General features: G+C 36.0%; 1 protein-coding gene across 1 annotated transcript in view; it reads left to right on the top strand.

The window, feature by feature from the left end:
• Positions 1–977: 977 nt before the first annotated feature.
• Positions 978–14,865, top strand: part of Cntnap2 (contactin associated protein-like 2) — a 1,999,509-nt gene continuing 1,985,621 nt past the window's right edge. Inside the window, exon 1 of the mRNA XM_005404887.2 lies at positions 978–2,122. Coding sequence (XP_005404944.1) covers positions 1,690–2,122 — 433 coding nt within the window. The 5' untranslated portion in view covers positions 978–1,689. The remainder of the gene's footprint in view (positions 2,123–14,865) is intronic.

Raw genomic sequence — 14,865 nt, forward strand, 5'->3', positions numbered from 1 at the left:
TCCATAAGAATGGCTTCATTGCATTATTTTATAGGAGGAGTGGTTTATAGCACGAAGATGCTATTTTTCCCTTGTTGGTCATCTGTGTATTTCTTCATTTCCCAGATTTTACCCAATATACAGTTCATGCTTGAAATCAATAAGAAACAAAGCTCAAATAAAAAATGCTGAATCAGGCCCATTATCACCATACTAATTATGCAGTGCACCCACAGTACTGTTTACAATAGACCTAAGACCTAACCATAACATTAAAATCTTAGTCTATTTTGGGAGAAGGCAAGTCTCTACAAACTGTTATTTATCTAGAAAGCCAATGCTCGTTCATTGCATAACACACTGAAAAACATAGTTACTCCTAGTTAGCCCTCCCTAAGCATCATTATATACTTAGATGGCCAATAATTCTTAATTGTGCCAGTAAAATCAGCGAGAGGATTGGTTCTGCAAGAAGATACAAATGCAAGTACTTTATGTAGACTAAATGCCTGGAAACCATGCATAGGGTAAAGTGTGGAGAGATATGAGCTCTGGAGACGAGGTTGAGAGTCATTATTGAAATTATCTAAATGTGCAAAGAAAACCTCAGGTCTCCCTGGACTTCCGTAGTTTTTATTACCTGTAATGTCTCCCTATTTTAAAGTAATTATCCGTATCCCTGTTTATTTATTACAGTTTTGTGATAGTGTCTCTCTGTGTGGTTAATGTAGTTTTCCTAGCAGCAGTGTGTGTTTTGTGTACGTGTGCATATGTAAGAGTGTGCATACGTATGAAGATGAATTAATTACATATTTAAAACATCTGCATTAGCGGCTTCTGCAGTCCTCCCTGGCGGCTCCACTCAGTCGGGATGTTTTGCTGTCACTTGGTGTTAGGACCACTCGGAAGACCTGCCTGTCAGAAGCCTGATGGTGGTTCCCGGGAGGTCGGAGCTCCGGGAGCCTGTACCATCTCCATCTGAAGGGGAGGAGAGAACGGAAAGAGAAAGCTTCCGAGAGAGAAGGCTCTCCTTCCCGCGTCTGAGTCTGGGGTAGCCGGATCTGGATAGCAAGGTTCTAAGATTACACAGCAAATCACCAACTTCAGCACCGCGGACAGCACCACCTCCCGCCGGGGAAGAGACGCGCACCGGGTCCTCGGCCTCAGCCCTCGCGGATGGACCGGGGCCCGTGGGTCTCTTCTCCTTTTTGCTTCCAAACGAGGAGAAGGCAGGGCAGAAAGGTTCTGGCAGCTAGAGGGGTACGGTAAGGAGGAGGAGGAGGAGAAGGACTAGGCAGAGGAGGAGGAGGCATAGGCGGAGGAGAAGGAGGAGCCGGGGAGGGGACAGAGAAGGGAAGAGAAGGGAGGGCTTCCCTCCGCCTGCCGCCAGGGTTTGCAGCCTCTGTGGCGGCCGCGTCCTCAGCTCCACCGGCGACGCCGAGATGCTTCCTCGCGCGGCGCGGCGCTGAGGCCGAGCGTGCGCCCGCTGCGCTGCGCCCCGCACACACACAGTCGCTCCGTGTGAGCGGGCGGGCGGCTGAACCCCTGCGAGTCACGCTGCCCAGAGGCGACGGGGGCGCTCGCCCGCAGTGGCCACGGCAGCAGCACCAGGTCCCTGTCTCCCTTTCATTCTGCAGCCTCCGCTCTTGCGATTCCTCCCCAGCGTCCTTTGGTGGTGATTTTCTTCTTCTTCTTCTTTTTTTTTTTTGTATGAGAAGGAGAGGGCGGGGTAGGTGTCAGTCTCCTCCTCTCCCCCCCTCCCCTTCTCGGTTTGAATTTCTTCCCTCCGGCATTTCACTGGCTCACAGAGCAGGAGCCCAGACCTGCACGGGGCGGAGAGCAGAGCTGAGACCCTCCCGCTGCTGCTTCAAGCCCGCGCGAGCTGGAGGCTGGAGCGGAGCGAGGTGGGGAGCCGCGCAGCACACCGGAGGGATTGGGCTTTCGCTCGCGTCCGAGGACCGCGCGTGCCGCTTGGAGAACCCCACGGAGAGACGGACAGCATCTCCGCAGCGAGCTTGTGGAGTACCGCGGGCCGGCAGGCGAAGGATGCTGGAGGCTCCGCGAGCCGGCTGCAGGGCAGCGCTTTCGCTCTGGATTGTCAGCAGCTTCCTCTGCAGAGCCTGGACGGCTCCCCCCACGTCCCGTAAGTAACCCTCGCCGCCAGCCCGCGCCGCACCGGAGCGGGGTCGGTGCCGCATTGATGTTCCACACCAGGGTAGCAACTCTGAGGTGCAAACGCAGTCCTCGCCCCCTGATTTGTGTGCTTCCCCCGGTCGTCACGCACTTACAGCCGCTGCAGCAGAGCAACTCCAGACCCAGTGCGCTCCTGGTTTGGAGAGAACAGGGCTTTGACGCTGCTGATGTTTCTGGAAAGTTGTTCCAGTCTTGGAGATTGCTTGGCAAGTGCTGGGTTCCAGCGATGAGTGTAGATGGCACCCTTCGCGAGAGTTTCTTGTGCAGCGGGAGCTGATGGCGTTTTACTTAGAAAGATCAGTGAAGAGAAAGTGGAGACCCTGACAAAAAGAAGTTTCTTGTTTTTATTTATGGTTTTCGCTGACACGCGCTTGCGTTTGAGGATGAAAGAGGGATATTATTTTTAACAGGGGTGGGCTTCTGTAGAGTCTTGACCCTCCTCTATCTTCTGAAAAAGTTAATACCTGTTTAGTACATGCTCATGAAAATGAAAGGCAACGTCTCTGAAAATGCTTGAATTGTTTGGCAGTTTGAGATAATGGATAAAACCCACGCAGTTCAGGGCTTGGGATAGTCATTGCAGGAAAACATTTATGTAGAAATGAAGAGATTTCTTGAAAGAGTTTCCAGGAAGACTATGCTGCTCAAAATGTGTATCTGTGGCTTGCAATAGTTTTTTGTTTTGTTTTGTTTTTCATAAAAGACTAGTCGTGTTTTCTATGGGATTTAGAAGAAATGGAACATTCCAGTTTTTTTCACTGCTTTATATAGAGAGGAAATGCATGGCTATTCCTTTGGGCTCTGAACGAGTTAAAGAATAGAAAGATTCCTCTAGAACTTAGGATAGTATTCATAAGCACATTTGCTTCTGAGAATAAGTAAGTGGGGGAAGAATTACTCAGAGATTTCAGAGTTTGAGATAGAAGTGTTTTCCATTTAGGGAAAATAAGTTTAATATCTTCAACAACTCATCATACACGAAGTAGCCCTATCTCTGTTTATGAGTTGGGGATAAATTAATGCACCTTTGGCTATATTTTAATATTAATATTTTCATTCCGGTCTATGAATATTAAAAGAATAGCATTAAAAAGGACTTTGAAAATGTAATAAAATATTATTCATAATAATGTATTATTGGCAGTATTTTGACATAAGTTCTAAAATACTTGCTTCATTAGTTTTTCTATGTTAGGTTTTATTTCTTATAATACTTAAAGATAGAGATATAATCTTGTGTAATGAACTTGAGCAAAAACTTCACTTTCAGAACCCAAATTTAAAAGCATAAAGTTATGTACTGTTAAGACTGGCATTAATTCCACTGACAGAGAAACTGTGAAGATATTATGCTTGGTATTGATATTTACACAAATATATAAATATACATGTAGTAAACTATTCTGATGAAATTTCAGTTACATTTCAGAGTCTAGTTATGGAAACTTGTTGCCGATTTTCCTGGGAAATAAATTCCCTGTAAGTTGAATTTATTATAGTCATTAATGAAAGGCCTCAAATTCTAGGTGTTTTCGTTTTTTCCAGGACTCTGTTTTGTCTTTCTAATTTTTTGGTTATACTGAGGCAACCTAGACATTCACTAGGTATCAAGAATGGTAGTCACTGTGTTAATGTGTTTCAAATATGGAAAAATTATTATTTCAGGAATATATACTTATTTTTTGCTACTTGGAATTTGGTGAAAGAGAACAACATAAAAGTAATTTGCTTTTAAGGCAGTTATATTTAGTTATTAAGACTCATTTAGCTTTTGTTCAACATTGCTTAAAAATGTAAAGTAACTTAATTGAGATGGCTTTTAATTGCATTTGAATTTAAACTGTGTGAGCAAACCAAAGAGTTGTGTTATATCATGGAAATGAATTAAATTGTAAGGATGATATAGAACTTTACTGATTAAAATAAGCGGCACGTGCTCAGTACTTAAGATTTGAAGGACTTTTGCAGTTAAGGAAAACATTATTTTACATTATATGTAGCTCTGAAGAACAGTACGATGGTTATATTCTTAAAACTAAAAACATTCAAAGAAGAAAAAATATTAACTACGTGAATCTAAGATAATGAACAACTCAACCAGGAGAGGTCATCACAAGACAAAAAGTAGCATAAAAACGTAAAAGTAACATTTTTATTTGGTTCAGATTTTCAAAATATGATGACTCTGCTAAAACTTTCTGTTCCCACATCACTTTTTATTATAATGGAAAGTTTTAGAAGATACTGTCAATAGTTTTTCCATTTCACAGCAAATATATTTGAAATATATAACTGCTTGTGGCTCGTTCTTTTTCTTTTCTGTTCTTGAAATGTGTATAGAAGACAATGATGCTATGTTTTCGGCAGGTTGACTAGAATAAAGGCAAGGATGTTCATATCTTGGCTTAAATCTACATATAATCTTATTTCTTTGTGATAGAGAAAATGAAGGGTTGCTAAGTTGATCGTCATTTACCTTCTCCTCCTGTAAATGTATGTGCATGGGGCATAAATGAGAGATTTGAAAGGAACAGTCTACTCATAGGAAGACCTAGAAAGTCACATTTACTGGATCACATTAGAAAGATCCTCACGGTACAGTGCCAAAGGATCAGCAGCTTGAATTATCCCTCAGTAAGTTCAGTTCTAAATGTTATTGAATATGTACTTGAGTAATTATACTCTCAAAAGGGCCAATTTACATTAATTCTTATAACTATGCACCTATAAAGTTTCTGACTGTCATATTTGGGATATGTGTCTACTATTGATTCAAATAATTTCTAATAACATGGGCATATATGCTTATATGTATAGTACAGGTGTATATGTATATGCCTATATGTATATCTGTGTGTATACATACAAGCATAGATGCAGATATATTTTATACAGACTATATATTAATATATTGGATTATACAGACCGTATATTAAATATATTAAACAATATATTTAATATATTAGACTATATACTTATTTTTAAATAATATATTTATTAAAATAATATATTTTAAATAATATATTAATATTATTTAATAATATTATTTAATACTATTATTATACTATTTAATATATTAGACTATATATTAAACATATTTATACAAACTATATATTGAATATTTATTAAATATAAAATCCATATGCATTTCTTAACTTCTTTCAGTTTGTTCACAAGTTTATAGTTAGGGCTTTTCCTGTGCAGTTGCTTGAATAATTAGTAACAATATCAAACAAGAATCTATTGATCTCTTCTCTCTCTCTTCAATTCATAGTCTTCTTGCACAATACTATCTTTGTATGTAAATTCACATAAAAGCCAATACCATCAGGTTATCTTGAAAATCAACTGTGATGAGTTTGCCTTGAGGGAAAATGGAAGTGTGAAAAAGAGTGACCAGTAAAATAACCTGATGGAGTCAGGCTTACTTATGTAATGTTAATTAGTGTATGAAAATTACTATTATCTACATATATGTACATAATCTAGACTTTATTATAGATACTAATATTCGGAAAATAAGAAACGTTTTGAAGTTTTGCTCTTTTATTATCAATGTATGGAAAAACTGGCTTAAAAATCCACAAATTTAATACAGATTTTTATTAGTCTTTATCTATTTATAAACATGTGGCATATTATCTTTAGGTGCCAACATAAAAGTTGTTAGCATATCATCTTTAAAAACCACATTTCAATAGATTTTTTTCTTATTTAAGTTGGCATAAAGTTTCAGGTTCTATAGTTCTCTATGATTTTATTTCAGCTGTGTTTGTGAATAAATTTATCTAGAGAAAAAAGCCAATATTAAAAAATATTAAGCCATTTTGTCTGCTATATCTTTTTATGATTAAAAGCTTGAAGAAATGTGATGTACTGCACGTTTCCTTTTTCTTTTTTTTAAGATAGATATTTTCATTTGTTGTACATAGTACGAAGAGAAAAGATTCTAGGCCCAGAAATTCTTAATTTAAATCTAATTTGTAATTGAGAATATAAATCAGATAGAAGAGCAACTTCTGTATTTTGTCAGCTGAGTAACTGATGTCAACAGGATGAAAAAAATAAATCATGTGCTTTTTAGATTTCCCCATGTTGTCTCAATTTGAGAGCTGTTTTATTTCATTATTTTTTGCTACTTTTAAAGTTAGACTATGCAGCATATAATAAACTTTAAGACTATAGTATCAAGTGAAATAAATTTTTTAATTTCTATGTATATTGTTACTTGAAATGTGTTTTCAGATATATATACTTTTGAAAATAATTGGCTTTCAGAAACTTAAGGTATATTTCTATAACTATCTAATACTGTTCTACAGGAAAAAAATTACTTGTTTATTTTTACTTTCAATAAGCAAAAATAAAGGTGGGATAGCCTTAAGCTAGACTTTAAATTTTTAAATAAAACTTAGTAACGTTATCTCTATCCGAGTGATCAAGTGCTGGACTTTCCCATTTCCTCACATTTGTTTGACATTTGCATTTTAGCTTTAACTGCGTAAAGATGTTGGATGTGGAGTTGACAAGTTTTTTTCCACTCTACTTTTTCCTTTTATGTGAAGGAAACTGCGCTGGTTACACTCTTTGCCACTATAGCAATAGTTTATTCACTTCCTCCCACGTCAGGGAGAGAAGCATCCATCAGTCATCTCTGGGAAACACACTTGCATACTCAAGGCTCAGCCTCTTATTGCTCACTCTGGGCTGCCTGCAGAAAGTCTAGATTCTGCTACAAGACGTATAAGACTAGGCACTGCTTCCGCAAGAAGAACGATAGTGCGAGAGAGCTTATGGTGCTACGTTGCCTGTGACTAGAAGTCTGCTTCATTTTAGAGTTAAAGATAACAAACTCCATTGCTGTCATACATTCGAGCTCCAGCCCTCAGTACTAGCAATAACTACAGAAAGGGTGCTATTCACTTCCTGTCTGTGAGTTTCTTTCTAATTTAGAACTCAAGCAAAGAAGGGAGCACTATTTATTGCACCCATGAAAATCTTAAACATGTTACAGTTTTCTATAATGATGTTATGACTATTGCCCTGAACAAACATGAGAGAATTTCTACATGTTTCAGGAACAAGTAACGAGTATGATTTGTCTCCTCCCTACTCCTAAATGAAGCAAGAGAACTGAAGTTATCCATACCCTCCAAGCCTCCCCATCCAGTTCTTCATTCATTCATATCCCCGGATGGTCTTACTAGTGATACTCATTTCAGAGAGATGAGTTTCCTTATCTGCGGCTCATGACACTGCTACTTTAAATATATCCGGGTCATAGGACCTACACGTCCCGTTCTACGCTATCCACATAAATATCAATACATTTTCACGTTTTTAGTTTGTTATTTCCAGCCCTTGTTCATCCAGTGCCAGCGTGAGTTGCTCCTGTTATAAGTTAATTATCCTGAAAGAAAGACAACATCTGCACTCTGAAATGAAGTTTGGTTGTGGCCTTAATTGCAAATTTTGTAAAAAAATCTTGCTAAAAACTCTGACTTAGTTCATTTTGGGGAGAAGCTTTTTCATAATAACAGCTTGAAGTAACTGACTTTTTAAAAATAACACTCCAGATTTTAAAACCTCCCTTGATAATAGGAAATCTGGAAATAAAGATGTATTCATTGGCTCTGAGTTTGCTGGCTGAAGATAACATATTTCTGGTGTGCTGTAAAAGTGTTGAAGAAATATGGAAGAGCTCCTGAGAGCCATATTCCACATTTTCCTCATGATTTAAGTTTGAAATATCCTCATAAATGTGAATAGTGATATCTTCTTTAATGTTTTCATGTTTGGAAAGGAGTAAAATTAGTTCTTTGGAACATTTTTACCAGAAAAAAATGTCTGCCAGCAAATGTATGTTTTTTTTGAGTGTTTTTTTTTGTTGTTGTTTGTTTTCCTATCTAACATATTTGCCCCTTTTTCCTCTACACATCCCAGTAGGCTCGGAATATGAATCACAAGAAATAGAGGTGTGACCTACATACACACTGTCAGAGTCACTAAATCTGTCCTGCATGACGCTTTTAACTTGGAATCAAGTTATATAAAGTTTAATTGAATTCAACAAGAATTTGCTCATCTTGTTGCATTCGACAACATGTTGAAATAACATGCAAAAGTAACATGCAAAAATGAAAAGCTTGTTATGACTCTCCAATTTCCTCAAAATGCTATTACAATATCAGCTTTTATATGCAATGGTTTCATTAAGATTAAAAATAATAAGTAAATCATCATAATTAAATAATTAAGGTAACGCCTTACTAACTGGTGACATACCATGGTTTACCAAATAAAATATAATGATAATTTTACTTTGAAGCATATTCTCTAGTATTTGAGGTATTGCTTGTAACTTGCAAATTATAAACTCAAGTCATTATTTGGAACTCATTTAAAATGTTGATTAAATGGAAACATTCTTTTAAATCATTTGACTAATCAGTCACCTCTTAATGGGAATATAATTATTAATGATCCCTATAAGTATGTCATACTTACTCTTATATATTTTGTGCATCTTCAGTTATTAACCAAAATTTATGAACAGAAGAGTAACAAGAATTTCAGCTCAACAATTACGTATAGTCATCAATATCATGTAGCAGTATTTTAGGGGTACTGTTTGTTTATAATTAGACATTTATCTTTTCTACATTGTATTTCATAATTGCTTATTAATTTTAACTTGAAATTTGTAGATTTATATAGAGTATTTGAAATATTTTTGTTACTTCAAGCAAAAGTAATATGCCTGGAGAATCAATTACTGTCTCTGGCAAATCAATTAATGTGTCAGTTTCTCAGATGATTGAATATACCAGCCTAATACTTTTAATGTCAATGAATCGAAGAACATGAGATCCAAGAATTACTTTCTTCACCTGTGTTTCCATTAACTGTTCAAGACAAAGTGTTGGACTCCACCATTGAGACAAATGTTACTTCTTCATTGAGGTCATTTCCTCAGGGAATGAATATGACTACAAACCTCTCAACACACTTCGCCTAACAGCCACATACTATCCCATCACATTTGGTCTATAAAAGAAAACTTTATCTTTTCTGCTGATACACAATCCCTCCAATGAGCAGTTTCTCAGATAATTTTATTAGTCATAAAAAGCACTCACTGCCATTTAAAGCACTTGATTAATATTAAATGATCCCATAGGAAAAGAATATATAAAAATTATGTCTAACTTATAATAGATGAGGTTGTTAATGATACTAATGAAATTTTCAAGAATAAAATTTATTCATGTCTAGTACAATTTTATAACTTAAATCAAATATTTAACATCAACATTTAAGTGACATTTGACTAAGTAGATGCTGGCAAAGCTCATTTTTTTTCACATGTCTATATATGGAAGTAAAAATAAACATTGTGTTGGCTGATAAAGATAGTAGTGTGTCAAAGGCATGACTGACAAGGTACATACATTGTCATGATTGGGAACTGTACATTTCTTGCACTGCTATATACATAGGTGATATAATATTTTCTGACTGTGGACTTCAAACCAAACATTACTTTTTACACTCATTCAACCATTCAGTTTTTACTGCAATGCTTCAATTTTTAGATGAGAAAACTGAGACATACAAAGAAACTAAGCACTTTTTCCAGGCTTCCAATACAGTTTATTTCTAGATCCTGTGCTTTTAACAATAGCACCATGAGCTGAGAATAAAGACTGCTCCGGTTGTCTAACTAATACTGTTTCACCTTGCATCTAGGCAACTTTTTAAGCACTCATTGACACGTTGCATAGAATTACAGAAGAAAAAATCCCACTGGCATAATGTTTTGATCATTTTGCTATTTGTTCCTTGGCTACATCATTAAATATTTGCTTGCTTTAAAATTATGTTGGTAAACAGGAAAATATATTTGAAATAAACAGAGAAAAAAGATCTAGTTATAGTGATTTCATAATATAATTCCATCTCTTGAGTACTATTAGTACCCAGGATTATTACATAAACATTGATGTAAAGCTAGGCAATGTTTTTATTCCAATGCTTTCTCAGGTACAATAAAAGCTGTTCTAAAATCAGACCTCAAAATTTCCTGAGAGCTGACTTTACAGACTCTAGCCCAAACTCTAAATACTACTCCTATTACTAAACTCAGAGAAGACCATTAGTTCACCTGTAAGCTTTGAGTATCTATTTCATGTAATGTCTAATCCATAAAGCTTTTCTTTGAAAGTCTTTTGGAGAGGAAAACTTATGCTGTCCTCATGGTGGTGGGAAACTATTTGACCCTAAAATATCAATCCATAAGCCTTTGTTGTTTCTGTAGTTTTCCCTGATCTCCGTCCTCACCACTGGCCTAGTTACGATTCTGAGTGCTTCCCTCCAGGAATTAATTTAGTAGTCTCTTATTATTCTTATCTGCTTCTAATCTTCCCCCTGTAGCTTACCAATATCTGTACAGAAATATTTTGAAAAAATATATCTATATCTCTCTATATATACATATATATGTACCTACATTTAAACATTTTTGTTAAAATTTATTTTAACTAATACAAATTTATTTTAACTGATAAGCATAAAATTGTACGTTTAAGGAAGTAGTGTATGCTGTTTTGTCACATGTACGCTTTAATGTTTAAATAGGTTAAACATAACTGTCTTGTCAAATATTTATCATTGATGGTAAAAAGTTTCAAAATCCTTTCTCCTACCTTTTTGAAATATATAATAGATATTGCTATTTATGTAACTCCACTTGCAGTACTTCACTAAATCTTCCTTCTCCTAAGTGTAACTCAATTCCAATCAAAAACCTGTCCCTGTATCTCACCTAGCCTAATTCCTGAGTCTCTCAAAAGAACCATCATGCTTTCAACTTCTATGAAAAGATCAAAATTTCTTTAGATTCTATATACAAAACTGTACTTTCTGTGCCTTACTTTAATATAATAATCTCCAGTTCTATCGATTTTGCTACCAATGACAGGGTTGCTTTCTTTATAATAGCTAAATGGGATTCTAGTGTGTGTGTCTACCATATTTTTTATACATACATCAACTGGTGTTTATCAACATTTCCTTCTTTAATTGTGTGCATCAGGTATTTTGTCTCAGCAACAAGAGATAAGTAACTAAAACAAATAACTGTTTTATTTCCTTTGGGTATATACCTGGGAGTAGGATTGCTAGATCATGTGGTAGATCTACAATTATTTTTAAGTTGATAAATGTATAAATATTTTATACATTTATCAACTTATGTTACTTGCATTTTTTGGTATGTGATGAGAGTTTCAACAAACATGGGAGTGCAGATGTCTCTCTAACATACTGTTATAGTTTGTGTCTGGATGTCCCTCCAAAGCCTCATGTAGTTATGGGCTGGGCTTCTAGAGTTTATGATTGATTCATGGTCCAATGCTAGGATTATGAGTGTGAGTGCTACACCAGCCCTGGGGTGGGTAGTTTGCATGAATCAAAAAGGAGGGAAAGAGGCTTGCTTGCTGCTCCTCCCTTTTTGCTCTTGTTGCTTTTGCTGTTTTCTGACACAATGAACTGTTGCCTTCCACCATGTGCCACTCTGCCTTGGAGCCAGCCAAGTATGGACTGAAAATTCTACAAACTGAACTAAATAAACATTTCCTTCTTTAACTGTGGGCATGAGGTATTTTGTCTCAGCAACAAGAGATAAGTAACTAAAACACATAACTGTTTTATTTCCTTTGGATATATACCTGGGAGTAGGATTGCTAGATCATGTGGTAGATCTACCATTATTTTTAAGTTTTTGAAAAGCCTTTACACTGCTTTCTGTAATGATTGTAGTAATTTACATTCCCTCCAAGATTGTGCAAGGAAATAATTTTTTATCTGAAACACAAATCTCGGTAGAGCACTCTGTTTCTGATTCTTTGTTTTCTTAACCTCATCTATCCTAGTCCCAACAGTCATATCCTGTAATAACATACTGAAATTCTAGGCAACACTTCCTTGTAACATGGCATTTGTAATCATGGTATCTTACATCTTTTTACCTACTAGTCTCTTCTTTAGAAATGCTTTTTATTGTTTCTTTTATGACAATTACGGGCAAATGTATTGATTTTTGAGAGCCTCAGAAATTTGGATTAAGTTGAGGTTCCATCAATTCTTTGAGCAGATAGTTTTAATCAGTGGATAAATATTGACACTTCAACTAGAAGTTTCTTCATTATCTGGACTTACAAGAAATAGTGGTAACAAATAATGCAAATGGCTTCCAATTATCTGATGATAAAGTGAGAAATTATCCCCAAAGACAAGAAATAGAAGGATAGAAAACATATTTTCAGAGGATATATCACAGATACTTGTCCATCTTAACCCATAGATGAATATGAATCTTTCACTTCAAGGAAAATGAGAAATCATACCCTGAAAACTCTGCAACTATTCCAACTCCTTCCAAGGAGCTGATTTTTCAGACTCTAGCCCAAACTCTAAATATTATTCCTATTACTAAACTCAGGAAAAATAATCATTTCCTCTGTAAACTTTGAGTATCCAATTTATGTAGCATCTAATCCATAAAGCTTTTCTTTGAAAGTCTTTTGGAGAGGAAAACTTATGTTGCCCTCCTGGTGGTGGGAAACTATTTGTCCCTAAAATATCCATCCCTAAGCCTTCAGTTTTTCTGTACTTATCCCTTGTTCTCTGCCCTTTTGACCATTGGCCTAGTGGAGAGAATCTTTTCCTACAGGATTCTGCCAGAAAAATCTTTCCATCCTTCACGTAGGTCAGGGAGTTGGTCAAATTCCTTGACAATCAAGCATGATCATCTTGTCTAAAACTTATTTCAAAGAAATATTTTTTATTTGCACACAAATTAAAAACAGGTGTCAACAAGATAATTACTGTGCCTAGCTGACAGACTCAACACAGTGCTTATGCTGTCAACAAATCTTGTAAAGATTAGAAATTGCCGAGATATTTGATAATTATACGTATTAGCTTATCATAATCCAAAAGAGTTGATAATGTTAAAGTTGTCATGAAATGTCACTGAATTTCATTTTTATTTTAATATAATGAAATGTAGTTTGATGAGTACAAGATAGTACTTATACTCTTTGTATTTTTATTTTTATTTTAATCTCATTATCTTCAGTCTTACATTTGCAACTTTACTTTTTTGGGGGGGGCGGGTATCAGGAATCGAATTCATGACCTCAAGCTTGCCAGGCAAGTGCTTTCGCTATTGAGCTACATCCCGAGCCCAACATTTGTAACTTTATACCTGCCACCCCTCAATCTTCTCAAAATCTGGCCAGGTGGGGGGATCAAGGCTTGTTTCAAGTTTCATGCATTTTATGTGTTTCACAGGGATGCCCGAATTATTCCTGCTAAGAGCCTAGGCCACTCTCTTTTCTGTTAATCCACAGTTTGTATGTTTGGTATCCTCACTGACCCTTAAATTAATAGGTTCTAGATGTATCTAAATAACTGAACTTCAGTAAATGTCTTTTATCATACTAATTACTATGCTGATTCCATTAAATTTATATTATAAATTTAGTCAATTTCCTATCTGTTAGAATACCTAAGGCACAAAGATACTCAAAGATGTTCATGGTCACTAGATCTGTTTTAATATACTTCTTTCTCGAGTTTTACCTTTTAGTATGAAAAAAGCTGCCATCTCAGTAAATTTCTATCAATAATTCTACTTGGGCCTTAAAAATTTTTCTTTTTTAAAAGCTTAATATTTACCCAATAATTATTCTGCCACAGAATTTTTTCTGATGTCTTCAGCTAGTGTAGAGTCCATTTAAGTATAATTTTAAAACCTAGGTGAAATTATTTTCATAGGCAGCTAATTAGTAGCTCAAAAATTAATATATTTATTGAAAGATTCATAATTACTTGTACCTTCCAAATTACCTATAGTATAACATTTCTAATCACCTAAAATTTGTTAACTTAATACCTTTGGAAATTAAATTGAACCAAATTAAAATGGCTGAACTCTGTATACAAATGGAGTCTCTAAGTACATATACTGAGTTTGTAGCAGCAAATAAAAATTTCTTGATAGTTTTGCACCTAAAAGCAACGCAACCAGAAATTGTTTGATGTAATATAGTGCTAATTACAACAAAAATTAACTGAGTAATCCAAATATTAGAAAAATTCTACTGTAAGATTGACATGACTGTAGGGACCCTGGCCTAGGATCACTGTTCTCTTGCTCAAGTGTTAAAGGATAGAATAAAACACAGGCAATATATATGTTTTCTGTAGTGACAGAGGGCACCTGGGTGGTCAAAATCCAATGAGTACTAAGACTGGGAGTTGTAATGACTTTGACCTTTATTGGGTGCACAGCTTGATTGGGAATGCGCTGGTGGGCTGCAGGAAGTAGTGTGGGTGAACTGCTAATGCGAACAAGGTTCAAGAATTGAGGAATGATGCATTTTTGGAAAAGCACACAGAAACAGATGAGGGTTAACTAGTAAACTGAATGTCTGTGAATTGAGACTAATGAGCTAGGTAGAATTTGGATGATCCAAGTCCTCAGCTGCCATGTGATCTTTCTTTGAGGCACAAGAACTTTACAGACTGTTTGCTAGTCTCAGCTCTGGCGATGGGCTCAAAGATTAATCCATCTGTAAGCCAGCTGTGGGTCTCGCCAGAAGACATGTAGGCCTACGGCAGGCTCTC

The sequence above is a fragment of the Chinchilla lanigera genome, unplaced genomic scaffold (assembly GCF_000276665.1).
Source record: "Chinchilla lanigera isolate Chin_1 unplaced genomic scaffold, ChiLan1.0 scaffold00090, whole genome shotgun sequence".
NCBI classification, from domain to species: Eukaryota; Metazoa; Chordata; class Mammalia; order Rodentia; family Chinchillidae; genus Chinchilla; species Chinchilla lanigera.